We start from the raw sequence: 25,956 nt of genomic DNA on the forward strand, positions 1-25,956 counted from the left end.
CAATTTAAATAACTTGATTTTTTAAAAATATAATTGATTTATAAGTGAGTCAGGTTTTGAAAAATCAGTGTAAAGGTTCGCGCAATTAAAACTTTAGATTACAGTGTGTGCTGAACTAACTTATAAAGCTGGTGTTTCTAAATGCTGCTACTGCTAGGGGATCCTATTTGAATTTTACAAAAATTCTGCACACAAAAACCAAAATATTGGAAGTGAAGGTGCTGTTCCTACAAACTTTTTAGCAGGTACCTACTTCCAGTCACATGAACAGAGGCACAGGTGAGGAAACTGGAGCATGTGCAGAAATGTTTGCAGCATCAGGGGCTAAAACTGTATTAATTATTATTATTATTAAAAACATTGGTTTTATTGGGATAGAATTTCTGTCACTTCAGATCCAAACTGGTTTAGTGTTAGCCCTGGGAAGTTATTTCAATACAAAGCAACCGTGAGCTTCTTTATATACACTCCTAAGCCCATATTTTGGCATCTAAGGGTGGGCTTTGTAAAAGCACCAAAGTGATTTAGGAGCACAAGTCTGATTGAACTCAGACTGCAAATCCCGCTGAAGAAGAATGGCCAGGTCAAAGCATTCGGCTCCTGTGACTGAGGGCAGTTCACTCAATGGGAGGGTAGTGGTGGTTGCAGATACAGAAAGGGCTACTGGCTGGGCAGTTTTGTGTCTGAGTTTGTGTTTCTCTCACACTAAGGATGTTACTGAAGTTCTTAGCCCTGGTCTACACTAGGACTTTAGGTCGAATTTAGCAGCGTTAAATCAATGTAAACCTGCACCCGTCCACTCGATGAAGCCCTTTTTTTCTCGACTTAAAGGGCTCTTAAAATCGATTTCCTTACTCCACCCCTGACAAGTGGATTAGCGCTTAAATCGGCCTTGCTGGGTCGAATATGGGGTACTGTGGACACAATTCGACGGTATTGGCCTCCGGGAGCTATCCCAGAGTGCTCCATTGTGACTGCTCTGGACAGCACTCTCAACTCAGATGCACGATTGTTTGCCGTAGCTCTGACGCAGGGAGGGGCGACTGACGACACGGCTTACAGGGTTGGCTTACAGGGAGCTAAAATCAACAAAGGGGGTGGCTTTACATCAAGCAGTATTTCAGGCAAGACTTCACGGAGGGTTCCAATAAGAAATGGTGCACCTAAGTTATTGTTCTTATTGGAACAAGGAGGTTAGTCTGGCCTCTGATTGATAACATGGCTAGATTTACCTCGCTGCAGTTTCTCTGTGAGTGACTGCAGTGTGACCTAGAGGAATGAGTCCCCTAGACGGGGGGCGGGGGGTTTGCAAATGAGTACAAAACAAATCTGGTCTATTTCTTGTTTTGATCCACTCCATCTATCTTTTACAGCTTTGGCTGGCAGCAGACGGTGCAGAAGGACTGCATGCCATCCACATCTCATGGCTGCTCGGCAGAAGATGGTACAATAGGACTGCAAGCCATCCTCATCTCTTGCCTGCCGGGCAGAAGATGATGCAATAGGACTGCTAGCAATCCGTATCACCTACCTGCTCACCATAAGATAGTTCAATAGGACTGACTGCAGGACTAAAGAGAATGACTTGATCAAGTCACTCCAAATTTAGTCCCTGCGCCCGTGTCTGCCCAGGCGCTCCTGATCGACCTCACACAGGCAACCAGGAGCACCTCGGACATGACGATGACGGCTACCAGTCCTATTGCACTGTCTGCTGCCACGAGGCAATGGGTTGCTGCTGCTGTGTAGCAATGCAGTACCACGTCTGCCAGCATGTAGGAGACATATGGTGACAGTGAGCTGAGCGGGCTCCATGCTTGCCGTGGCATGGCGTCTGCACAGGTAACTCAGGAAAAAAGGCGCGAAACGATTGTCTGCCCTTGCTTTCACGGAGGGAGGGAGGGAACGGGGGCCTGACGATATGTACCCAGAACCACCCGCGACAATGTTTTAGCCTCATCAGGCATTGGGATCTCAACCCAGAATTCCAATGGGCAGCGGAGACTGCGGGAACTGTGGGATAGCTACCCACAGTGCAACACTCCGGAAGTCGACTCTAGCCTCGGTACTGTGGAAGCACTCCGCCGAGTTAATGCACTTAGAGCATTTTCTGTGGAGACACACACTCGAACATATAAAACCGATTTCTAAAAAATCGACTTCTATAAATTCGACCTAATTTCGTAGTGTAGACATACTCTTAGAGTAACAAGCACAAAACAATCACTGTAACAATTTACGGGGGGAGAGCTGGCAATACAGAAGTACAAAATCTGATTGACATTGAAAAGAGCAATTGCAATTAAGAAAATACCATGATTTAATGTAAAAATCCATTTTTGGAAAAATATTGATTTGTATCTACTTTTCTGGGGTTTCCCCTCCCCTTTGGGAGCTCTTGGAGTGACTTGTCCCCAGCCCTAAGGCTGCTCAGGAAGGCCTGGCACTGCGAGGGGGAGTTACCTGATGTTTATGGTGATGTCAAAGGTCCTGTGAGCCTTGATGCTGTCACACGTCTCAGGGACCGTGTGCACCTCCAGCGCGAATGGTGCCTCACCCGGCTTGGGGAGCACATTGTACCTCAGGCTGGTCTGGAAGAGAATACACAGTTCTCTGTGTCTGTCCATCTGTCCATTTCCTCTGTCTCCTTCCCTCTGCTCAGTTTCATTCTTTTCTTTATCTCTTTTCTCTCTCTCTCCCCATTCCCCAACTCTCTCTCTCAACTCTCTCTCCTCCTCACACCTCTTTCCTATTTCCTCCTCCTCTCCCCCATCTCTTCCTCTCTTTTCCTTCCCTCCCTCCCTCCCCAGCCCACGCACCATGCCATCTCCATGGGAATGAGACAGGATCCCCGCAGCAGCAGCGTCTCCCTCTCTCTCTGCCCCAAGGCCCTCACCTGCACATAAACACATCCTTCTCCTGTCACCACTGTGCTGTAGTCCCCTGGCACCTCTGGCAGTGCCATACGCTGGAGCAGCAGACGGTTCGTGTGATCCACCTGGAACTGGGCCTGGAAATTCCCTGTGGACTGCAGGGTCACTGTGGACGCTCCTCCGCTCTTGGCATAGGTAGACGCTCCGTATAGGGACAGGGCCTGGAGCGCCACCACTGTGTCCTGCCAGACAAGAGATGGGCCCAGGCACCCAAGGGGATAAGTTAGCCGTTTCCATGGGCCTGGAGTCCCATCCCGCCAGCTCCTCCAACACACTAATGCCCTGCTCAGGTGGAGAAGGGAGACAGAAAGGTCGGCTTTTCCCATTTCCACCCATTCTCTCCCCATCACCAGCACGTGCCATGCTCCCTATTCCCTTGGGCTCAGATCCTCCAAGGTATTTAGGCACCTATCTCCCATTGAAAGCAGCCAGGTGTCTAACCTGGGAACCTTGGGGATCTGGTATCTCTGATACTCCACTGAAAGGAGCTGGGGGAAGATATCACCCACTCTCCCCTGAAGACACCCTGCCTGAAGGGGCAGCTCACGACAGACAGACCAAGTGAAATGGCTCAGAGAGGACCATGGCGAGGCAGCCAGGAGGCTCAGTAATGGAGTATGAGAAAGCCCTGTGGGTATCAAGCCAACCAGGGAAATGGTGGAACATGGAGCCAATGACTGGTCAGAGAGGTCACTCCGAGAGGTCCCAGCCTCCAAGCACCAGCATGGCCTGCACCTGCTGAAAGCAGGAGGTGGCGCCTCCTGTTTGGTTGTCACTCAGGATGGTGCTTCCCCCCGGGTGTGTCCGGAAGTGACTGGCTGCTACTGCTTCTCTGGAGAGGCCTCAGCTCTCAAGCTGAATTGACCTGGCTGGATGGGGTCAGTGCTGGGGATGGCACTGCACGCGTAGGTGCTCAGGGCGAATCTTCTGCTTTCCGTACACAGGAGCATCATTTGTCCAGTCTCCAGCATCATTAGCCTGCCGGAACCTGTGGGGATCGGAAGTAACTATGCTCCATGCTGTGCCTAACCCATGATCTAAACTGTACAGTGAGGGGACTGCCCGCTCCTCAGGGCAGCCTCCCACGTCTCCCGGGTAGCTTATCTGTCTCCTGCCCTCTCCTGTCTGCCTCTCCCTCCTGCCCTGGGTGTCTCAGACTGGGGATGGGAACAGCTCACCTGTGTGGAGGAGAAGCCCCCATTGGGATTCTGCTGTTTGCTGATCCACTTTACAATTTGAGCTGCTAATGACACATCTCCTTGGGATGGTGCCGGCCGCGTGGTGAGGTAAGCGAGGAGCACATAGGACGTCATCTCCACCTCGGCAGAAGGAGCACGGGGGTGATAGAAGGGGAGATCTACCTCCGGCTCCTTCCCGGGCCTCTGCCAGTGAATGGAGCCATCTGCAATGGGAGAAGGGAGAGAAGGAAATACAGATGCTTAGTACATGCCATTTCTAAGGGGGTTATTGACCTGCTGCTGCTGCGGGTGGGAGAACAGAGCCCCCCGTGCTAGTCTGGCATATTGGTATGAGACGTGAAAGGATTAAATAGTCCCTCACTTGCTGGTCTAGTGCATTTATACAAATCTTGTGGTATGAACACTCAGCAACTAATCAGGCTGCCACCTCTGTGCCTACATCCCCTTTATCTTATAAAGGGACATCCCAGGAATGGACAGTAGCAGCCTTTATTGGGCTTTTTGATCCAAAAAATGTGAGGTCACTAAGTGGCCCCAGGCGCTCAAGGCCAAAGGGTTACAGCAGTGACGGTCACACACCACTCCAGCGGCGTGAAGAGCCCATAAATCCTTCTCTTACCAGCACAGTCCCAGTTCTTCCTGGGATTTCCTGGGACACCAGGACCCTTTTTTGGGCCCCCCCGGAATGATGCATTTTTTTCATTTGATCAGTCCAAACATCAGGCTTCTCCTCTTCGTTTGTCTCTTGCTGTAGGGAGCAGATGTCACTCTGTGCGGACCAGGGGCCATCGCTCCCATGGAACGAGTGTCCAGAGCGAGGAGCAGCGCTTGGAGTGAGGAGTGGAGCGGAGCCAGCGAAGACACCGGCAGAGCTATGCTATTGCTCAGTGGGAATGGTACCATTTATTCAGGGGTTCAGGATATGCTCACTCACAGCACTGAGGTGTCGGGGGACCCCCCAGATACACCTGTGTCACTGCAAAGTCAGGCACCGGCAGCCCTGGCCCCAACTCATGTTTTTTAAAAGTTTCCTTTGTCTTTACATGAATATTTCAGCGCCTTTTTTTTAAAAAAAGCCACCATCAAACCGTCCCCCAGGAACTAGCCCTAGGGAAAGGGGACTCAGCCCCAACTCGCTGTGCCCTGGTGATGCCCCCTCTGTCTGGGGAGCTGTAAGGCATCTGCTAGTATCCTAAAATGTGCCCCTTGATGCTTCTCACCACGTAATGCCCCTTGGACCAAACCATCCTCTGCCTCACCTACTGCCCCCTGAGCTGCTCTCGGTGCTGGCCCGCTCCTGGGCTACTGTAGACAGCAGAGCCTGCGGGGGGTGGAGGAAGCTAGATGCCACTGAGATGCTTCCTCCCCCTGCAACAGACTCCCTCCTCAAAATGGGCAACAGTCCGGTGGCGGGGGGGGGGGGAGCGGAACTGGAATCCTCCTGAGGCAAAGGGGGAGAGGAGGGTAGAGACAGCCTGGACCCAAAGGAGTGGGGAGAGGGAGAGGGAAGGAGAAACCAGGGGAGAAGGAAAGAAAAACCTTGGATGAGAGATCCTAGGGAGGAGGGCAGGAAAGGGAGGGAGAGACATTCAAGGAGGGTGGAAGGGAGAGAAGACGCCTCTAAGACCTGGCCAGATTCTGTGCCATGACAACTATTTTGGCTAGGGCTGTGACTTTTCTACTAGTACCTCTAGTCTGGGCACGGTTATACCAGCATAAAGGTTCCTTTTGTAAGCAGAGTCAGAATGAGCTCTACCCTGACATCTGGTGGTGAGCTGTGGAAAACGACTTCAGGGGCTGATCTCATTTGCATGGGCACACCCACCCCGCCTAGCATGATGGACTGCTTGCCCAAATGGTCACTTTGGCTGCTGTGGGGTCCCCAGTCTCTTTGTAATTGGGGCAGAAATAATAAAGTGTTGTTATCCTGGTTATGTAAATCAAGGACAGTAGAACTGTACTTGGCATTTTAGGATGGAGGGATGAGCCCTCCACTAAGGAGCACTTGCTAGGCAAGGGACATGGGTTCCAAAGCCCAGTACATGGATAGAGATTGGGGACAAATTTGTGCCTGGCAGTGTAGGCTCTGTTTAAGGGCCCCAAAGACCATTTTGATCATTCTTCTCTCCACTGTGTAATAACAGAGCTAATTTTGACTCTATTAGGAGTTTTGTTACATACTGCAATTGATGACACCTAGGTCTAAGCATTAGACTTACTTTGGGCTATTGGTTCTGAGTACACCAGCACTGAGGATCCTCTACCAACAGTAAAATCACTGAGAGCTGTGTTATGTAAGGGGGCCTAAAGACATATTGGTCAGCAGATGGCTGGTTGTGAAGACTGCAACAGAACCCCACAGAGGTGTGGCAATTGGCCATCAACCAAGCAGCAGAGCATGTAAGGTTCCTCCATACCTATCCTCCCTTCCACCCAGGCTGGGAGGTAAACTCTGCAGATGAACTTCTGAACTCTGGGGGCTGCAGTGACTAAGGACAGAAACTGTGAGTGGGGTGACTTTTGGGTTGCCAAAAGGACACTACCAAAACTTACCTGGGGGTGGGTCTTTTGCTCATGGTTTGTTATGAATCCTGTTTCATGCCGCATTGTATCCCTCCTTTATTAAAAGGCTTTTGCTACACTCAGACTCTGTGCTTGCGAGAGGGGAAGTATTGCCTCTTAGAGGAGCCCGGGGGGGTGGTATGTAATTGTCCCAGGTCACTGGGTGGGGGCTCGAGCCAGTTTTGCACTGTGTTATTGAAAAGGAACCTCTAGATATTGAACCTGGCCCTTGTTGCTGCCAAGTCTGATGGGCAGAAGGGTTACACTTATACTGATAAAAGAAAAGGAGTACTTGTGGCACCTTAGAGACTAACCAATTTATTTGAGCATAAGCTTTCATGAGCTACGGCTCACTTATACTGATAGAATCATAGAAAATTAGGGTTGGAAGAGACCTCAGGAGGTCGTCTAGTCCAACCCCCTGCTCAAAGCAGGATAGATCTCAACAGAAACAGTTCTATCAGTATAAACACCTTCACACTGCTATAACTGTGTCCACACTGGGGGAGTCACACTGCTTTAACTATACCAGTACAGATACAGCAGTAAGACATGTGCGTAGACAAGGCCTGAAGCTCCATCTACCCTGGAGAAATGCTCTGTGTTAGAAAAGAAAATGCATTAAGCAGCACACTGGTAAACATGACTTGGCACCTAGCATAGACAGGGATGGCTGGACTTGTAAATTCCTTTGCTGTTTGTAAACTTAAGCTATGGGGTGCCCTCAGGTGAGCCACAGGCAGCTAATGTGATTGGGTTGGCCACAACCAGCTGCTGTTTTTCACCCCATCTGACCCTGTGTAGACTAGGTACTGAGTCATCTTTAGCAGTGTATGAGCTAATGCATTTTCTAACACAGTGAGTTTCCTCACCTGCATAAGGCCTATAAGTGTGGTGCTGGGGGAGGAGAAAATTGTGGGGGAGACTCTGTGTTTGTGGGGGCTAAGGCAGGGGACAGAGAACCCAAGTGTCTGTTGTGAGGGGAAGGGAACTTGGAGTGTGCGTGTGCTGGGACCCTGCATGACAAGTCCCATGTGCACTAGGATTGTGGGCAGCTTGCAAGTATGTGTGAATGGCTTTCAGGTGGGGGAGAAGGAGCCTGTGTGTGTGAGTGGATCCTGGGGCAACCTTGCACGTGCTTGTGCATTACTTTGTGCCTGGGGCAGGCTGCAGTGTGTGTGGGGGGAGAGAGATTTGGGGGGTGCAAGGCAGCAGGACAGTATGCCTGTGATTTTGTGGGCTGGGAAGTAGGGAATATGTGAGAACTTTTGGTGTGGGAGGCAGGAGAAAGATTTGGAGACTTGGGGGAAGGAGGAAAAGAGCATGAGGAAAAGAAAGGAGAGACCAGCTATTTCACGGTATAGAAAAGGGGAAAACAGACTGAAACAAACAGAGGAAAAGCTAACAAGCTCCGGAGTAGAGGAAGGGGGCAAATGGAGGGAAGGCAGGGACAAGGAAAATGGCAAATGCAAAGGGAATGTTGACATTTTACCTAATAGATTGGTTGCACCCTTCCATATCCAACCTATGACCCAGTTTAAAAGGGCAGGGATACAACATGCTGTGAGTAGAAATGTGTTGGGGGCCGGCCCTGGGTGCCTCTCTCTCAATCTTGTTTCTTCATGTCAAATAACATTCTCCCACCTGGTCCTGGTCCCTCCTAACTTTCCTCTGCTGTGGTTTCCCCTCTGATCACCTGTATATGATTCTCAACACATGGTCACCATACAAATGGGGGATGTAGGGCCAGTGGGATGCAGGAGAAGGGCCTGTCAGGAATTCTCACCCTCTTTCACAGCTTCCTTGTCAAGCGAGTCCAGCAGTACCCTGCGGTTCTCCTCCTTCCCCGCCAGGGCGAAGGCATAGGCCAGCAGCGCCCTGGTGTACACGTGGTTTCCTCCCTGCTCTGTAGCCGTCTCCAGACAGAACAGAGCATTACGGACCACAGAGTGCTGTATGGGGAGAGAGACATGAGCTGAGGGAGGAGAGAAGTCGCCCACTGCAGTCCCACAGTGCAACATTGCCTTTAGCAGAGACGGTCTGGCAGCTCTTTTGAACCAAAGGGTCCCAATGTTGGGAAGCCCGCCTGGCTTTTACACAGTCAGCACATTCTCCACAGCCACAGCTATTCCTGCTACTTGCTACCTTTTCCCACATGCTGAATGAACATTTCCCATAAGCACAGAAAAAGCTACGCAGCAAAATTTCCCCACAAGGCAGTGCCACTGAAAGCGGCACAGAGGACACTGGGATGCCTACCCACAATGCACCACACTTTTGCCTATCTGGCCTGATAGTAGGTGAACACAACACACTGGCACAAGTGGTCCAGTGTGAACTCACTGCACCAATATAGTCTTTTTGGTTGCTCGCTGGTGATAAAACTTTTAGCAGTGCGACTTCTGGGTGTGGAGCAGACCTAACTGAAGGAGAACAGAAATCAGCCCTCAATGGGGACCCATTTGGCTGGTGCCAAGGGGTTAAGTGTTATTTACTCAAGTGTTAAATATCTGTAAAACTCAGACCTGTAGGCTTGTAAGAGAGGATCAAGCAAACACCAACTCAAAAGTTTTTAAATAAAGATCATATAAAAGGATTAGAGATGAGAGAGAATCAGTGCCCTGGACTGGAAGGGAAGCTGCAGGGAAATTCAATCCCAGATTTGGACCTCAATTTAAAGTCTTTTCTGACTGGATTTCCCCCTTTTTTAAAGGCTTCTCTCTCGAGATTGGAGCTGGGGACCCCCAAGTTGGCAGCCTATGTCTGGCTTGAGGGGTTACAGGTACGTACAGTGATGGGCAGAGGAATCTCCAGCAGTGCGATGGTGATGTAGGCAGAGAGCGTGACCTCATCGTCCACCCCGCCCTGCAGGGAACCACAGAGAGAGACATTAACCCTGAAACCCCGCCCACTGGCCCCTCTTCCCAGGGGTGTTCTACATCCCTGTTCTTCCCACACTATGGTAGCTTCCATGTATCTGCTCCTCTTCTCCCTTCCCCTGCCCATGGTCGCTCCATGTATAGTATGGTACCCCCTGCTCTTGCCTCCCTTAGTAGATCCCATCTGCCCCAACCCCATGTGCGGCAGTGGCTGAGCTGTTCCCATGAGGAGTTGCACGCTCTCTCTGTGTCACTGGAGTCCTGTACGGGTCCCATGGGAAGCCGGCTGGGCAGATACGTCACCTTTATGGCGTTATTCAGGAGCGTCCCGGAGCTGCGGAAGCAGCCGTTGTCCTTCTGCTTGCCAGTGAGCCAGGCCAGGGCGTCCTGGATGTGCTTCTCCTCGATGAAGATGTGAGAGCGGGCCTGCGCGAAGGACTTGAGGATGAAGGCCGTCAGCCTGCGACAGAGAGTGGGCAGCAGTGAGAGCTCCCTCCCATGCCCTCTGCTCGCTGGAGGGGTGGGGTCCTGGGGCATCGACATCCTGAGGGGAAGCAGCAGGGGCCGGAGAGCTGGTGGCCATCGGTCAGGGAACCATTAGCTCACTCAGCCACCTACTGACATGCAGCAGAGCCTGGCGGCAAGACCCAGCAGTCGTCTGACAGGGCACAGCTAAACTGCCCGTTTTAGGACAGGAAGTGAGCCAGCTTCCTGTGTTGGTTTCAAATGGCTGGGGCACAGTTTAGGGGTGGGTTTAGGGGGTGGTTGTCCAGAACCCTTGGGAGAACAGACCTCAGAATCTTCAGTGACCAGGAATGGCCAGGACGCTGGCTCTGCACTTTCTTATGATAAAAACAGCAGCACAGCGCCCCCTAGCATCAGACTGGGGTCAGCACTCAGAGGGAGAATGCCCCTTACTGAGCCACCCACCCCGCTCCCTGCAGCACAGCGCCCCCTAGCACCACACTGGGGCAATAGAGTCAGTAGTGGCAGAGGGAAGAGCAACCCCTACAGAGCTGCCCACTGCCACTCCCTGCAGAACCTGTTTGTTCACCCGGCAAGGCATTCACTAAGCATTGAGGGGCTGTGATGGCTCCACCCTCAGTTACCAGCCTCTTCATTATCCTGAGGGCAGTGGTGGCCAAATTTTCTGGCTGAGGATCAAACCCATAATTAAAGAAAGGTCAAGTATCCACAGTCTGGACTTTGGAATGGATTCTCTGCCCTGTTCTGACCCCTGCACCTTACTCAGGTAACATAAAGGGAGCTGAAACTACCAACAAGTCACCCAGCAGGGGAATCTTTGGCTGGCACTTTTATGCCATCCTCCCTATAGCCCCTGGTACAGAAAGTGAGTCGCTGGAGTGTGCAGTGTTCTGGATACACCTAGCTGATGTATGGTCCTCAAGGGATTGTGACCAACTGGAGCAAGTTAGAACAGCCCCGAGGCTGCTCTGAGCTGAGCAGGGAATGAGGAGGCTGTAAATGGTTATTAATCCAAAATCAAAGGCCTCTAGCATATGAACTAAAGGAGATCTCCCTTCCCTACCACCTCTCATAGTTGCCTTACCCCACATCATCAGCTCTAGAGCTCCTCCCCTTTCCTCCACACCTTCATGATCAGCACCTGTTAACAGTGGGCAAGCTCCAGGTTATAACAAGAGGAGGGAAACAATTCAGCAACACTGAAATCTTACCAGGTGTTCCCTGATTGCCCATAACGTGGCCCAAATGTGCTGTAGGAGCCGTCCAAATGTTTGTACTTCAGCTGTGTCTGGTAACCTGAAAGGGAGAATGAAGTTGTGTTTTACTGCAATAAAGTCCAGCTGTAGACGTCAGCCAGGAAAAAAGCATTTTCAGCCCTGTCTACACACAAACATTCTGCTTGAATTATACCAGTAGTGTTAAAATGCTGCAAATACCGCACTGTGGATATAGTTACGATAGTATAAAAATGCTAATACCAGTACAGCTTGTTCCCAGATCGGAAAGGGGTAGAATTGCATCCACGCTACGGGTTGTACTGATTAAATTATTTTGGTAAAATATTACCTCCTAACTGAAATAGTTACACTGGAACAAAGCTGGGTTTAGATCAAGTCTGAGACCCAGAAGCAGGTCCGATGTAGAGTACACAAGCCAGGCAGGCCTCCCATTCCTAAAAATAGCCTCAGTCTCTCAGCAGAGAGGCCTTGGTCTTCTATTAGGTGTTAAATGAAAGTACAGGGAACAGGGTTATGATGTGCATCTACAAGCCACCAGGTTCAAGGATCCCTTTGCAGCACCTAAAATAAATGGGAAGACTGTCTCTGAAAGATTGCTGAACCTCATTAAAAACAGGGTGGAGCAGAAATGGAGAATGAGGAATAATCAAAGGTGTGACCCAAAGTGGGGCTGTTCTGAAAAGTGACTATGTGGAAAGGGCCCCTTTTCACTCAGCAGCTCTGCCCTGCATGTGTTCAGAGTCATGGCTACTGGCTTTACTGGCAAAGGTCATGTCCACATTAGGAATAAAGGAGCATTACCAACATTGCTAGCTATCATGTGTTTAAATCCTAACACAGACAAGGTACGTGTAGTTTCACACATTAGCTAGTCGAGTTAACCTTAGCGAGGAGCCTAGAGTTTACCTTGATCAACATGTATTAAAACTACAAGTCAGCTAAATGTGTTACAAATAGACAAATCTCCACTAGTGAAAACAAGGCTTAAACCCACGTGTCATAAACATACAGAAAAGGGCAGCATAAAATCCCTCCTTTACCTGTAAAGGGTTAAGAAGCTCAGCTAACCTGGTTGGCACCTGATCAAAAGGACCATTAAGGGGAGAAGACACTTTCAATTCTAAGGGGGAAGGTTTTTGTTTTGGGCTTTTGTTGTTCTCTCCGGAGACAAAGAGAGAGATCAAGCAAGTAATCCAGCTCCTACTGAACAATACTTCCAAAATTACAGAAACTGTAAGTAATAGCAAGGAAATGCGTTAGAGTATCTTTTGTTTTAGCTTGTGAATTTTCCCTATGCTAAGAGGAAGGTTTCTTCCTGTTTTTTTATAACTTAAAAGTTTTGCCTAGAGGGGAATCCTCTGTGTTTTAAATCTTATTACCCTGTAAAATTATTTTCCATCCTGATTTTACAGAGGCATTTCTTTTACTTTTTCTCCTTATAATAAAAGTTTTGTTTTTAAGAATCTGTCCTAAAAACCCAAGGGTCTGGTCTGTGCTCGCCTTGTTTATGCTCAAGCCTTCCCAGGAAAGGGAGTGAAGGGACTTGGGGGGACATTTTGGGGAAACAGGAACTCCAAGTGGTCCTTTTCCTAAATCTTTTTCTAACTCACTTGGTGGTGGCAGTGATACCGATCCAAGGACGGGAAGAATTTGTGCCTTGGGGAAGTTTTTAACCTAAGCTGGTAGAGATAAGCTTAGGGGGTCTTTCATGAGGGTCCCCACATCTGTACCCTAGAGTTCAGAGTAGGGAGGGAACCCTGACACCAGGTTTTGCTCCATTTACTGCTGCCAGAGCTGCAGAACCAACCCAGCTCTTCTTCTCTGCCTTGCACGTCATCAGCAGAAATGCACCCAGTGCAGTTCACCCAGTGCAGTGCAGCACCCAGGCTGTGTCATTCAGTCATTCATCCACTTGGACCCATCTTCTCCCATCGAGCACTTCCAGAGAGTAGAGTTCTCTACATTCCTAGATGTCACCCTAGATCTAAGCATGCTACTGTGCTCTGGCACCCCCTGTTGGGAAGTGATCTATTGTAACACCAACCATTAAAGGAGTAACTCCTCAGCGTAGCTCCTGGGAAAGGGAACCGCTTTCCTCTGGTGCGGGGGGGGGTGTCAGAGGCCCTGGTTCAAAGGTGTGTGTGTGATGAGGGGTCAGCTGTGACAGTGCTGCCAATACACTGGTGGCTAGGAAAGGCTTATAGGCCACCTGGGAAGCCGAGTCTGGTTTGCTGGGGTAAGAGTGAATTACCACTGGGCTACACACTGGGGAGCAATGGGATGACAGGGCTGAGAAGGTTCAAGTGGGTTCCCCCCGAGAGACAGGTGGTCCCCTCAGTCCATCCATCCTTCCCAGTGGAAGCATTATCTGAGCAAGGCGGACACAAAAAGCTCCCAGCACGACCTTGGAAGGGAGTAAGTGAAGAAATAAAAGCCCCGTCCCTCCTCACCGCTGACTAAGTATCCGACAGCCTTGGATTTGGTCTCCTCGCTCAGCTGCCCCGTCTTATTCAGATAGTCCAGGACGTAGATGTTGGGGGCAAACAGGACCATGTTCTGCTCCCCGCAGCCGAAGGGCATCTGGAGAAGCTGCTGCAGGTTCTGCATGGCTGTGCCCAGGATATCGCCTGGGGATGGAGACACAGGGAGTCAGTGTGGCCCAGCCGCCTGCCTGCGGAGGCAGAGTGCACCGCAGAGCAAGGATGCTAATGTGAGACATCCATAACAGGCTTGTGAGATCACAGGCAATAGGAGGGAAAGAGAGACACACACACAACCCAGAGAAAGGAGGAGACAGAGAAATATGCTCTGAGAGAGAAGGGACACATGAAAGGCAAAGTGAAGGGCGTGCTGCTGGAAGGACAGATGGGAGCACTAGGCTGGATGAATAGCTAGAGACGTGGGCCCAGAGGCAGAGGTGGGGGGAAGGAGAGAGAAAAAGGGGTGAAGTGCTAGCAAGAGACTACAGCAGTGGGCAGCTGGGGGATAAGTGGAGGGGCTGTGATGGGTACACAAAGGGGTGAGGAGTGGAACGGGTAGAGAGACCAGAACTGTCAGGAAGGGGGAGAGAACGGCAGCAGCACCCCCAGCTGGGCTCCTCGGACTGCCTCACTTACCCAGCACTGAGAAATAGGCTCTGGCCGAGCCCTGCACCACGTTCTCTGGGAGCTTCAGGGGCATTAGCTGCGGCGCTGTTTTTCCTGGGGAAAAGTGACATAGATGGGCTCGTAGTAAAATCCCCCCCTGTGTAGCAGTGAGCAGACCCCAGCACAGGAGCTAGGATACTGCCCCTGCTGCTGTCTTTCCCCTGGCACTGCACAGGGGCTCCCTGCCTTTAGCAGCTCCATTCCTCCATAGCTTTATAGTGAACCCATCTCCAAATCCCCTCTCAGGAGTGGATCCCCTCTCCTGCCACCCCAGCCCTCCACATGGAGCGAGGTGTCACCAGCTGGCGAGACACGGGAACTGTAGTCTCCAGCTCTTTCTCTGGCACCTTCCAGTTTGTAATTTCACTCCATGGAATCACAGAGTGAGAGAAGGGGAAAGCCCCATTAAATCCCATCTAGCCCATCTTCCCAGCACCCGGGTCAGGAACGTTCCCTAAGACCTACGCTTCCAGCCCTTCCCTTGGGCGCCATTCTAGACCTTCAGTGTTAGGAAATGTTTCCTCGTTATCCAGCTGGAGGTGTCCCACTTTCTTCAGTCCCATATTACTGCTCTCGTTAGCTCTTCCCCTCGGACACCCGGGGTTTCCACCCTTCCCTTTGCAGAAGCAGGTCAGGAGGGGTGGGGCTCTTACCAGCTGCACAGAGCAGGAAGTTGTAGGTCGTTTCCTTCTCAAGCCCTTCAGGCTTTCGGTTGGGGAGGAAAAGGGAAGGGGAAGAAAAATCAGAAAGGTGAGAACCTGCAGAGATATTGAGCACCTGGTTTCAGAAACATCTGGGCAGGGGTGATGGAGAGAGATGGGGAGGAGGAAAAAGTTGGGGAGAAGAAAAAGAAAGAAAGAAAGAAAGAAAAGGAAGTGAATCAGAGAAAGAGGGAGACTTGCAAATTCTCATGTAACAATAATTCTCATAAAGCCAGCAGATAATAGTTGGAAATCAGCTACTAAGAAGTTATTGCCTCCTCACTCCCAAGGGGAGGATATTGCAGTGATCTACCATGGGTGATTAGTTGCTGTTAGCACACTGTAAAACATGAGCTTTGCTTGTGATACAGAGAGAACTTCCAGCTTTACACCAGGTGCTGGTGCTGATGATATGCTGTGATGCTAATGAAGTGAGGTAGGGGCTCAATCCTGCCAAGTGTTTAACTTTAAGCCTGTTTGAGATCAATGGGACAACTCATGTGCCTAAAGTAAAGCAAGCTTTGCCGAGTCAGGGCCAAAGCGCTCAGTGTCATGAAATGACATATTGTAATGACTGCAGGGCCACCTAGAAATTCACCATTACACACTGTGGCCGATTAGTCCTGTAGGGCTACAGTAGGGATAGAACTCAGCTCCTCTTGCTCCAAAGGCCCAGACCCCCATGGCTTGAGCTAAGGAAGAAGCCCTGTTATTTATTGAGATGACGCGAACAGTTTTGACTAAAACTCATGAACTAAATGTTGTGAAAAAAAAGAGGGTTTAATCAAAACAATTTTTGGTTTTGGAACACACCCCTCCCCCGCAAATTTTTATTCTGAGACTAGTCGGTTTTCCCCCTTTTTATAACTGTTTTCCAACTTTTGCCAGGTGGAAAACAGTAGCCAAGTGTGAAAAGGGGCTTTCCCTCTCTTTCAAAAAACCTTTCCCTCTCTTTCTTCAGTCGAAAAAGGTTAAAACTTTTTAAAAGTGTGTGTGTGTGTGTGTGTGTGTGTGTGTGTGTGTGTGTGTGTGTGTGTATGGCAGGGGGAAGGGGGAGAATCCAAAAGTTGAACACCCCCCCACCACACACACACTAAAACAACATTTGAGGTTAATATGAACATTTTTGTTTTGATTCAAAATGTCTTTTCAAAATTAATCTCAGTGACAAATCTGCTGTTGAGTTTCACAGGAAATTCAAATGCAGTGATCAAATATTTTTTAGATTTTTTTTTTTTCTGGTGAAAGATTCACTGGGGAAAAAAATCCTGTTTTTCAACCAGCTCTAACTTTTTGTTAGCCTAGCAAACGCAGATGAGCATTTCTGATTCCATCAGGTAGAGGGCAGTGGTGCTCTAGTCAGTTCTTTAAAATAATAGGGCAAGACTGTAGAATCTCAGGGTTGGAAGGGATCTAGTCCAACCCCCTGCTCAAAGCAGGGCCAATCCCCAATTTTTACCCCAGATCCCTAAATGGCCCCCTCAAGGGTTGAACTCACAACCCTGGGTTTAGCAGGCCAATGCACCAGCCACTGAGCTATTCCTCCCCCCAGTACACTCCCTAAAGTTGCTATTAGTCTCCTATTATTTTAAGCCCAATTTTCATCTCCTTCATAATTCTGAGAAAAATAATCTGTGTTTACAGAACTGTCAGATCAGCCCAAGATAAAGTTGGACATTTCCACTAATGCGACGGAAGCAAAGTGAATACTTCTTCAGCTGAAGCCATTTAGAAATCACTTATTTCAAATTTTTTTGTGAAGTGTTTCACAGTTCTTTGTGTCCCTATGTATTGAAAAAGGAGCCAAGTTAGAATTCAAATTTCACTTGGCACATAGGATAACTTTAAAGCAAAAGCCAAAACAGATTCACTGTAACAGGACAGAATCATAGAAATGTAGGGCTAGACGGGACCTTGAGAGGTCATCTAATCCACCCCCCTCAGAACGTGGCAGAGCCAAGTACACCTAGACTATCCTGGACAGGTGTTTGTCCAAACTGTTCTTAAACCTGCAATAATGGGGAATCCGCAGCCTTCCTAGGTAACCTGTGCCAGAGCTTATCTACCCTTACAGTTAGAAAGTTATTCCTGGTATCACACCTCTCTTGCCAATTTCTTCTTGTTTTACCCTTGGTGGACATGGAGAACAACTGATCACCATTCCCTTTGTAGCACATATTTGAAGACTGTTATCTTGTACTCCACTCAGCCATCTCTTCTCTAGACTAAATATGCCCAATTCTTTCAACCTTTCCTCATACGTCAGGTTTTTTCATTTTTGTTGCTCTCCTTTGGACTCTCTCCAATTTACTCATGTCTTTCCTAAAGCGTGGCACCCGGAACTGGCAACAGGACTCATTCCTACCTTGAAGCTTACAGAGTTGTTTTTTCTGGGTTGATACAATAATGTGCATTGTATCTTACTGAAAAAGGTGGGATCCATTTCTGTAACTCAGAGAGGAGCTGCAGTATTAGAACATGTGTTACAGCTTACATCAAACAATTTAAAAATGATTAGTGCTTTCCTATAATGGAGAGAGGAGTGGCTACCTTCTATCACGTGATATTGCTCGGATCAGACTATGTAACAAATTATCACTACTTCCCTATTACATAGAATAGCTGTGGAGGTTTATATTATGAATTATTATTAAGTCTCGTTGGGTGTCATTTTTAAAAAAAATGGGAAAAGCCAGGGGTTCCTCATCACAAAATACTGAAAGAGACAAATTTATAGAAAAACTATACAAAAAAAAATTGGCTCACATTACCTTGAGATTTTTTTTAAAATTATGAAGCTAAATGATTTAAAATAAATAATGATAATTCACAAATAATTCAAAAATGTTCTAAATGCAGTCACTCTCCCATATTCCACTACACTGGTCACATACAGCACAAGATTTGTTACAGGTCCTGGAAGTGTCCTATTTGGGGATGGGCTGGCAGGGTTTACAAGAAAAGAAGTAAATTTTTGGAAAAGCTTTTCTTCACTGTAAAATGAAGATTCAGGTTAACCAAAACATTTCTCATATTTGTGCTGCATTCACCAAATTGTTTCAATGAAAAAAATCAAAACATTTTATTTGGACATTTTCGAAATAAAATGTTTTGATTTTTCAATTCAAAATTGCTTTTTTCATTTTAATTTTAGTTCAACACTATTTATTTTTTTTAAAATGGTAAAAAAGATTGAAAAAGAAAGAGCATTTCATGTCAGGTCAAATCAAACATTTTGTTGGACTTCAAACTACATTTTTTGACTGTTTCGGTTCACCAAAAAACCCTGAAACATTTCTATTTGGGTTGGCCCAAAACGATTCTTTTTTTGATTTTTCAGTTGGCCAGCAAACCAAAAAATCAGTTATTCGCACAGCTCAATTTACAAGGACCACGGTCCACATTCACAGCTGGTGTAAATCCGCAGAGCTGCATTGAATTGAATGGAGCTATGCCAATCTACACTGCTGAGGGCTTGATCCCATGACTTGTTATAGACAAAACCGAAAAGTCATGGTTTCTGTCCCAAAAGACATGGCTGTGGCAAACGTATCACCTTTGCTCATTATTTCAGTCACACGGTGCAGCAAGGTACCAGTATTTTCCTGTAAGAAGTGATGCAGTATTACAGTTTATATTGGCCAATGTAGTGACTTATCGCTGCTTCCCTTTACAGCATTAGACAGTGTGTGATCATATGAAATCATCAAGGTTTCTGTAAGCGGGGGAATAGTCCCGTTCTTGTGGGGAACTTTCCTGGCTTCTGCACTACCCCGGTGAAGTGGGCTAGCAAAAGAATCTGAGTCCTTGCTCCCATTTCCTTTACCCAGTGGCCTCCCTGCTCTTGAGGACTCCCCTTCCACTCTTCTGTCTGGCAGAGTCCTCGTAACCCCAACAAGGCTGGGCCCAGGATTCCTGGGGGGCTCGACCCCCAACCCTGCTGTGGTCACCTAGGACAGGGGCTAGGGTGTCCCAACTCCGGGGTACTCTCTCTGCACTGGGCACTTCTCTGACCCACTGACCATTACATACATGTTAAAGCAAATCCAAGTTATTTAATCAACAATTAATTTTAAAAAGAATAAGGGAAAATGGGAAAGGTGAAAGGAAACACATCAACCCGCTCTGTGGCAGGGAACATCACAAACAGTGTCTCTGGAATGTCAGGACAGTTCACAGTCTGTTCCTTGTAAGTCCCAGGCCTTCTTCTCAGGCCCTGGTTGTGCTGCAGGGATGCTGTGGTTTGGACACTTGCTCTGGTGGTGGCCACACACTCTCAGGCTCTAAGTGGTAGGACCCTTCTTCCCAGTGTCGCCCCCGCCCTGTCGGGGTTACGATCCAAGCCTGGCCTGCAGAGCCCCTTGGCTGAGGCATCTCCCTGTGCTGGGCCTGCTGCCCAGGGTCCCCCTCACTCTCCCCAGCTGCTCACTGCACCCAGCTCCGGACTGCTCCAGCCCCAGCAGCACCACTCGGTCTCTGCACTGCTGCTGTCTCCAGCTCCCTGGGCTGCTTCTTTGGCCCCTCTGCCTCTGGTTGCTGCAGCTCTGCTCCCAGGACAGGTCTGCTCTGCAGGCTGCTTCTGTGACTCTGCTCCCAGCACTGACCTGCTTCGTGGGCTGCTTTTCTGGCCCCTCTGGCTCTGGTTGCTGCAGCTCTGCTCCCAGGGCAAGTCTGCTCTCTCTGGGCTGTGCCTCTGGCTTTGGGGCTGCAGCTCTGCTCCCAGGACAGGGTCTGCTCTCTCTGGATCTAGCACAGCTCAGCTTGGACCCCTGCTTTCTCCTTAGCTTGGCCCCACTCTGTCTGACCCAGGCAAATCCAGCTCACACGGAGGATGGGACCTCCCTGGCCTCCTGACTCTTTGATTAGCCTGCCCGCCCTGTCATTCAGGCTGACCTGGAGCACTGGCCTCTCTCCATTGTACCTGGAGGCTGTCAGTCTCAGGGTCCTGATTCCCCATCGACCCTTCCCCCTTTTAGTACTGGGAGCTAGCCAACCAAAACACCCCCACTGAATGTTAGTAAGGGGGCAACAGTCCCCTTACATTTCCCAATAAAACCAAGAAGACCTGCAGCATTATATCAGTTGTCACGACCCAGCAGTAAGTTATCATGGCTTCTCTATTCCACAGGGACTAAACAGCCCACCTACCTCCACTAACAAATGTTTGATCACCGTGTCCCTCCGCCCTTTGTCCAGGGACTCCACTACCTCGTTCCCGCAGGGCAGATCTGTCTTCAGGGCCTCAGCGCTCACTGAGAAATTCACAGTCCCTGGAACAAAGAAGGATAAGTGTTCTGCCAGGCACTGCAGCTACAGGGGTGTCAGAGTCATTCGCTTGGCGTTGTGCTTTGCAGCACCACGGGTTACATGGAAACCTCTCTAAAGAGGGCAGAGCTCAAGTCACATGTAGTTAGCACTATAGCACAGCTCTGCAGAAGCCTTAGTTCCAACCCCTCGGCTCCAACAGCTACGCTGAATGGGGCTGGGCAAGATGGAGAGGAGGGGAGTGCAGGGGCAGGCCTTCAGATTCTCACACTCAGACCCCTGCATGGTGTCAGAGCCATCATCTTTCTTTTCCAGAAATTTCAGACCCAACCAGTCTGTCAGTCCAGGTATTTATATGGCCCTCATCGCAGTCGTGTACTGCACCTCCCATACATGGATGAATGTATTATTCCAATTTTACAGATGGGGAAACTGAGGCACCGGGACATTGACTTTCCCAAGCGCTGGACACTGAGTCTAGGTCTCCTGAGTCCAGTCCAGTGCCTCAGCCATAAGGCCAGCCTTCCTCCTTTCAGAGCAGATCAGTCCCTTCCAGAGAGGTTGGAAACGCCAGAAATCTTATCCAGAAATTTCAGTGCCATTTGGTCCCTTTCAAAGAGGTTTTGGACCCATCCATTAGTCCCTGATCCTGAGATTTTGAAGTTGCCAGGTCCCTTACCCAGAGATTTTGGGGTCACAGCCCAAGACACTGTTTTCCGTCCGTTCACACAGAGACAATAAGATTCTTCTTCCTTCTCCACAGGGGTAGCCCGGAAGTCATTAGATGAAACCAGTGAGATGCTGACCTGTCCATTGTACAGAAAGGTGCCATCAGGCAGGGAGAGAGAAGGGTTCAAGGGGGTTGTGGGTAAATGGAGATGAGACAAGGCAGGGGAGGAGTTTGGGGGCCACAGGGATTTGGTGGGGCAGGGATTGAGGTGGGGAAAGCTGAGGGGTACCGTGGTTTGGGGAGGTGCAGGAGACTGAGGAGGGGCAGAGAGTTGGGCGCATGGCTCTGAAGAAACAGGAGATTGCAGGGCCTGAGGGACTCAGGACCAACTGTGGGAATAAAGACAAAATGGTGACCTCAAATTTACCACCTTGGCATGAGTCTGAGACCCCTCTGATGTCTTGTTAGGGGAGGAGGTGAAGTGCTGGCTGGGGGGGGCGGGGGGCTATCTGGGAGTAGCTGAGAGAGAACAGAATTGGGGACCATCAGTGAGCGTAGCAAAGGGCAGGAAAGGGATGGAGAAGAGGATGAGAGTGCCTTGGGGGCTCTTAACACCATAGAGCTTGTTCCCGCTTCACTTTATCTAGAATGAAACCCATTTAAATAAAAGCTGAGAGAAAAGTCACCACAATTTTGCAGGGACCCCCTTCCTGAGTCCCCTCCAGTCCCTTGTGCTGGAGCAGGAATACACTGCAGGCCAGTGGGGCTAGAGAGTCAGTGCCGTTTCCATGGATGCAACAGGCCAGTGAGTTTCCCAGCAGCTGTAGTGCAGCTGGGGGGCTTGTGTGGCATGAGGCCAAAGGCCAAGCACATAATGGATGGTGTCCATTCCAGGAAGCCGGGAGTCTCCGCTAGAGTAAGGGGTGATGCACAGTGTGTGGTCACCCCAGGTACCTTGCTTGCCATGGGGTCATGAGATAGGCACAGGAGGTCTAAGGCCAGGTGCCTTCAGCCACACAGGAAGTTGGTCTCAGGTATATCTGCAGCTCGCAAACCTTTGTCAGCCAAACAGATTCCTTCTTTCCTAATGCCCACTCTGTACCCCAGTAGTAACACACACCTAGGAGCCAATCAGATTCCTCCTTTCCATCACCCATTTCTTACCACTGTAATAAGACAATTTGCTAGAGGCCAATCAGCTGCCTCCCCTGGATGGGAAACCATGTTGCAACTGGCCCATGTGGTCTCCTCCCTGCCCCCTGCTGAGGAAAGCTGCAAATGTCCCTTACTCTGATGCAGCGGGTCAGGTAGTTGAAGACAGTGGCCTTTAGTGTGAAGGCCTCGCCGCGCACCACAGAGTAGGGCAGAGTGAGCTCCACGAAGAAGGGCTGGAAGGCTCTGAGGGACACGGTCGGGGACAGGCCAAAGCCAGTATCACTTGAAGTGCAGAACGCATTGGCTTTCCATTCTGTGATGGTGTCGGGGATGGTCACGGCCAAATCAGCACTTCCATCAGACCTGGTGACCAAACAAGGAGATGGGGGGAGCTTTCCTACCTTTGCGGGAAACAACCGTGCCCCGCACAGCATCCTGAATGAACCCCCACCCACCATTTGTAACTGCAGGGTCCTTTGGGAGCACTGGGGTGTGCATGCCGGTTGGTTATTGTAGGCTCACTGCAGAGCACTTCCTCCCATCCCATCCTACATCCAGCTCCACAGAAGAATCATTCAAGTAACAAGACAAGGGGTGGGGTTCCACGGTGAACAGAAAATCCCTCAGACACACGGCTATAGAAAAGGATGAGATGCATAGCTAATAGTGACTTCTGCACCAGAGCTGGGACCAAAAAGAAATTACACCTCCCTCCGACACACACACACACTTCCCAGGCAGGTCACCTCGTGCTGGATCACTTAACAGGGGATTGTCCATTGTGATCCACACAATTAAGTGTCTCCCAGTTACTGAGAGGAGTGGCTGTGGTGTTTTAGTAGAACTAGTTAACTTACTTCCTGCCTTTCCTCTACCTGCCTATCCATCCCTCATGCTTGTCTCTCTCTAGTCTATCTACAACAGGTACTGCATCTATGACAGAAGGATATAAGCACATCTCATGGTGTCTGAGCAACTTCTTCTGAGTGTCTGTGTAATCCAGTTGACCGCATTCACCACATCCCATAAACATCACTTACTTCACTGGAACTAAATCCCAAATCCACGTCTCAGGGAAATACTTCCGGATGGTCTCCACTGGGCCATGATCGATGATGTAATCCAAAAGGGATGAAGACATCCGCGCAGATGTAAGAGCTTCTTTCAGACATTAGGGGTACAGGGTGTGGCGAGGGCAGAGAGGACATATGTTAGACCTTATTCTAAACCATGGCATTTTGTTTCCAGTTAGTGATAGGCCTGATCCTAAACTCTAGATCTAATAACCCTTCCTCACAAACTTCAGCCATGTTCAGACCCAAACTTAGACTATCTCTGCTTGCAACCAGTCATTCTTTTCCCCACCCCACTCTCCCAGCGTCATCATCTTTTTAGAACCTCTTTCAAAGCCCCTGAAAAAATGTCTGTATTGCCCGATTGTGATATCAAACTGTCTGCTTTCTAAAGACTTCAGCACCCCTTACAGGGGCGGGATGGATGGACATATTTATTCCCACACCTCCAATCCCAGAGTGTTTGGGAAGCCCAGCTGTAATGACTGTGTTGAAGCAGCCCCTAGAGCCCTGCCTATATCCATATCAATGTGGAATTATCCTGTGGAACTCACTGCCCCAAGACATTATAGATGCAGTAGCGGAGTCAGAGTCACAGGAAAAAAATTGTATCTGTATATGACGAAGAGTAGCAGCAACACTAGTGACACCAGCTAGGATTCAAATGATCACAGGTATCAGTTCTCGTGCATCAGGATACAAGCTGATAAGAAGCCCATAGGCCAGGAAGAAATTTACCCCACAGTACTGCACCGTGAGGTGTATTACCAAGGTTTTCCACCTTACTCTGAGGCAGCCACCATTGACCACTGTCTGAAGAGGGATCCTGCACTAAAAAGACGACAGTGTTGATCCAATATGGTCAGGAGGCAGGACATGCCATATATAGACCAGTAGTCTGATGTTCTACAGTAGGAACAGGGACATTGGATTAGAGGGTCAGTGATCTGATCTGATTACTTTTCATTTCCACTGGTATAACTGAGAGCATAATTAACATGAATATTTAGCCATCTAATCTCAGAGCTCTTCACAAGGCTGTGTAAGTATCATTAATCCCCTTTTACAGATAGGAATATTAAGGCACAAAGAATTGAAATGATTCACCCAAGTTCAAGTTGATGGGAGAGCTAAGAATGGAGTACAGATTTCCTGATTCCCAGTCCTAAACTCTCCCCATGGGTTCACACTCCCTCCCCATTGAACCTGGCTCTCTTTCTGCATAGTTTTTTTCTCTAGCACTTGCTGAAAGGTGAAAACAAGGGAGTGGAAATTATCCTGTTCCAGGTTGAGAGAGCTGTAACCAAATTCAACAAGATTTAGCAGCCAGTTTGTGCCAGTACAGCACATCTACATTAGGGGGTGCAAGGTGCCACTGCATCAGTGTAGTTACAACAGTGCACATTTCCTTAGCTGGTGAGCAAGCAGGTGGAAATGGACCAGATTCCTATTTCAGGCCTGACTTTCTTGGATTTTGGCCAGCATAGCTGAGAACAGAGTCTGTTCCTAGTGGTCTAGTTTCCATGCAGAGGAGAGGGTGAAAGGGAGGGGAGCAGGAAAAGCACCTAACAGGGGGGTATCAGCAGGGCAAAACAAAGCAGGCTCATTTACCAGCAACACCATATGCTTCAGGTGCACCGTACATTCTCTCTATGCAGAGTTTGGGCTTATGGACCTTGGTGCTGGTGAAGACTTTTAAACCCATCTCCTGTAAAAAGATAACCCAGACAGGCATGTGATAAAGTAAACCATACGTCGGGAGATAAACGTGCCGTCTGGACTGGATCGGGATGTGACGGGCTTATCACAGTGCAGGGATGGGTCACTGCAAGAGCAGATACTAAGGCCTGAGGGGTCAATGCCTGTGTGGCTGGTGGGAAGCCAAGGGCAAGGTCTATGTCAGTGAAAGGCGCCGGACCAGCGGCTGGAGACGGACGTCCTGTGTGTCCTCAGAGCAGGTTCATCAGAGGCATCAGCCATGCAAGCTTCCGCCATGCACTCAGCCCCTGCCGGCTTGCCTCAGCCCTGCCCTGGAGGGAGATCAGCCTCTCTGGCCCAGTCCATCCCCTGCCTCTCTGCTGAGATGCCTAACAAGTCATTGTCAGATGTGCTGGGGATCGGATGATTTGGGAGTGAGTCCCACCGGCAACAAACCTGAGGTCCCGCAGGACACCAAACCTTCACCAGCTGGGGCTGGGTAATTACCCTGGGTGCTGGCTCAGAGCAGCACTCCGCACATGTGTGTATGTGCGTGCGTGTGTGGATAAAATGGGGACTGGCACTTCACAGAGACCTACATAGATGGGAGAGAGAGCGTGTGGGACAGGATCTCTTTGACAAAATGGCTGCAGAGGCTGAGTCGCTCATTTCTGGGCTCTATTTCTTTGCCCCAGCTATTAGGACGTCTCCTTGTCATGTTTAAATTAGTGATGGGAAACCTCTAGAGTTCAGTGGTTGAGAGAGGCATTCAGTCCTCAATGCTGGGGGATTCCCATCTGGGGTTTTCTGGGCCAGGTTTAATTATTACCTTGAATGAGCTAGCTAACAAGCACCCAACTAAGTGTGCTCAGACAGCACCTATGGGATATGACAGGAGTTTGCTCCGCCAAGAACACAGTGGGGAAATCTTCTAAACTAACAGTGATTTCA

The 25,956-nt window shown here is 49.3% G+C and overlaps 1 protein-coding gene across 2 annotated transcripts in view; it reads right to left on the reverse strand.

Moving 5' to 3' along the window:
* LOC311525920 (alpha-2-macroglobulin-like) overlaps positions 1-25,956 on the reverse strand; it is a 57,869-nt gene that overhangs the window by 5,033 nt on the left and 26,880 nt on the right. Inside the window, exons 17-31 of one of the 2 annotated variants that reach the window (XM_084638413.1) lie at positions 24,919-25,015; positions 23,275-23,392; positions 22,369-22,597; positions 21,089-21,215; positions 20,293-20,414; positions 15,097-15,148; positions 14,414-14,497; positions 13,748-13,924; positions 11,271-11,355; positions 9,877-10,033; positions 9,485-9,559; positions 8,481-8,646; positions 4,112-4,335; positions 2,897-3,115; positions 2,464-2,591 (exon numbers count right to left, since the gene is read on the reverse strand). In XM_084638413.1, coding sequence (XP_084494539.1) covers positions 2,464-2,591; positions 2,897-3,115; positions 4,112-4,335; positions 8,481-8,646; positions 9,485-9,559; positions 9,877-10,033; positions 11,271-11,355; positions 13,748-13,924; positions 14,414-14,497; positions 15,097-15,148; positions 20,293-20,414; positions 21,089-21,215; positions 22,369-22,597; positions 23,275-23,392; positions 24,919-25,015 — 2,060 coding nt within the window. Of the gene's footprint in view, positions 1-2,463; positions 2,592-2,896; positions 3,116-4,111; positions 4,336-8,480; positions 8,647-9,484; positions 9,560-9,876; positions 10,034-11,270; positions 11,356-13,747; positions 13,925-14,413; positions 14,498-15,096; positions 15,149-20,292; positions 20,415-21,088; positions 21,216-22,368; positions 22,598-23,274; positions 23,396-24,918; positions 25,016-25,956 lie in introns of both variants that reach the window. The other variant, XM_084638414.1, reaches the window with a different exon arrangement.

This window comes from Lepidochelys olivacea (assembly GCF_965140295.1).
Source record: "Lepidochelys olivacea isolate rLepOli2 genome assembly, chromosome: 1".
NCBI classification, from domain to species: Eukaryota; Metazoa; Chordata; order Testudines; family Cheloniidae; genus Lepidochelys; species Lepidochelys olivacea.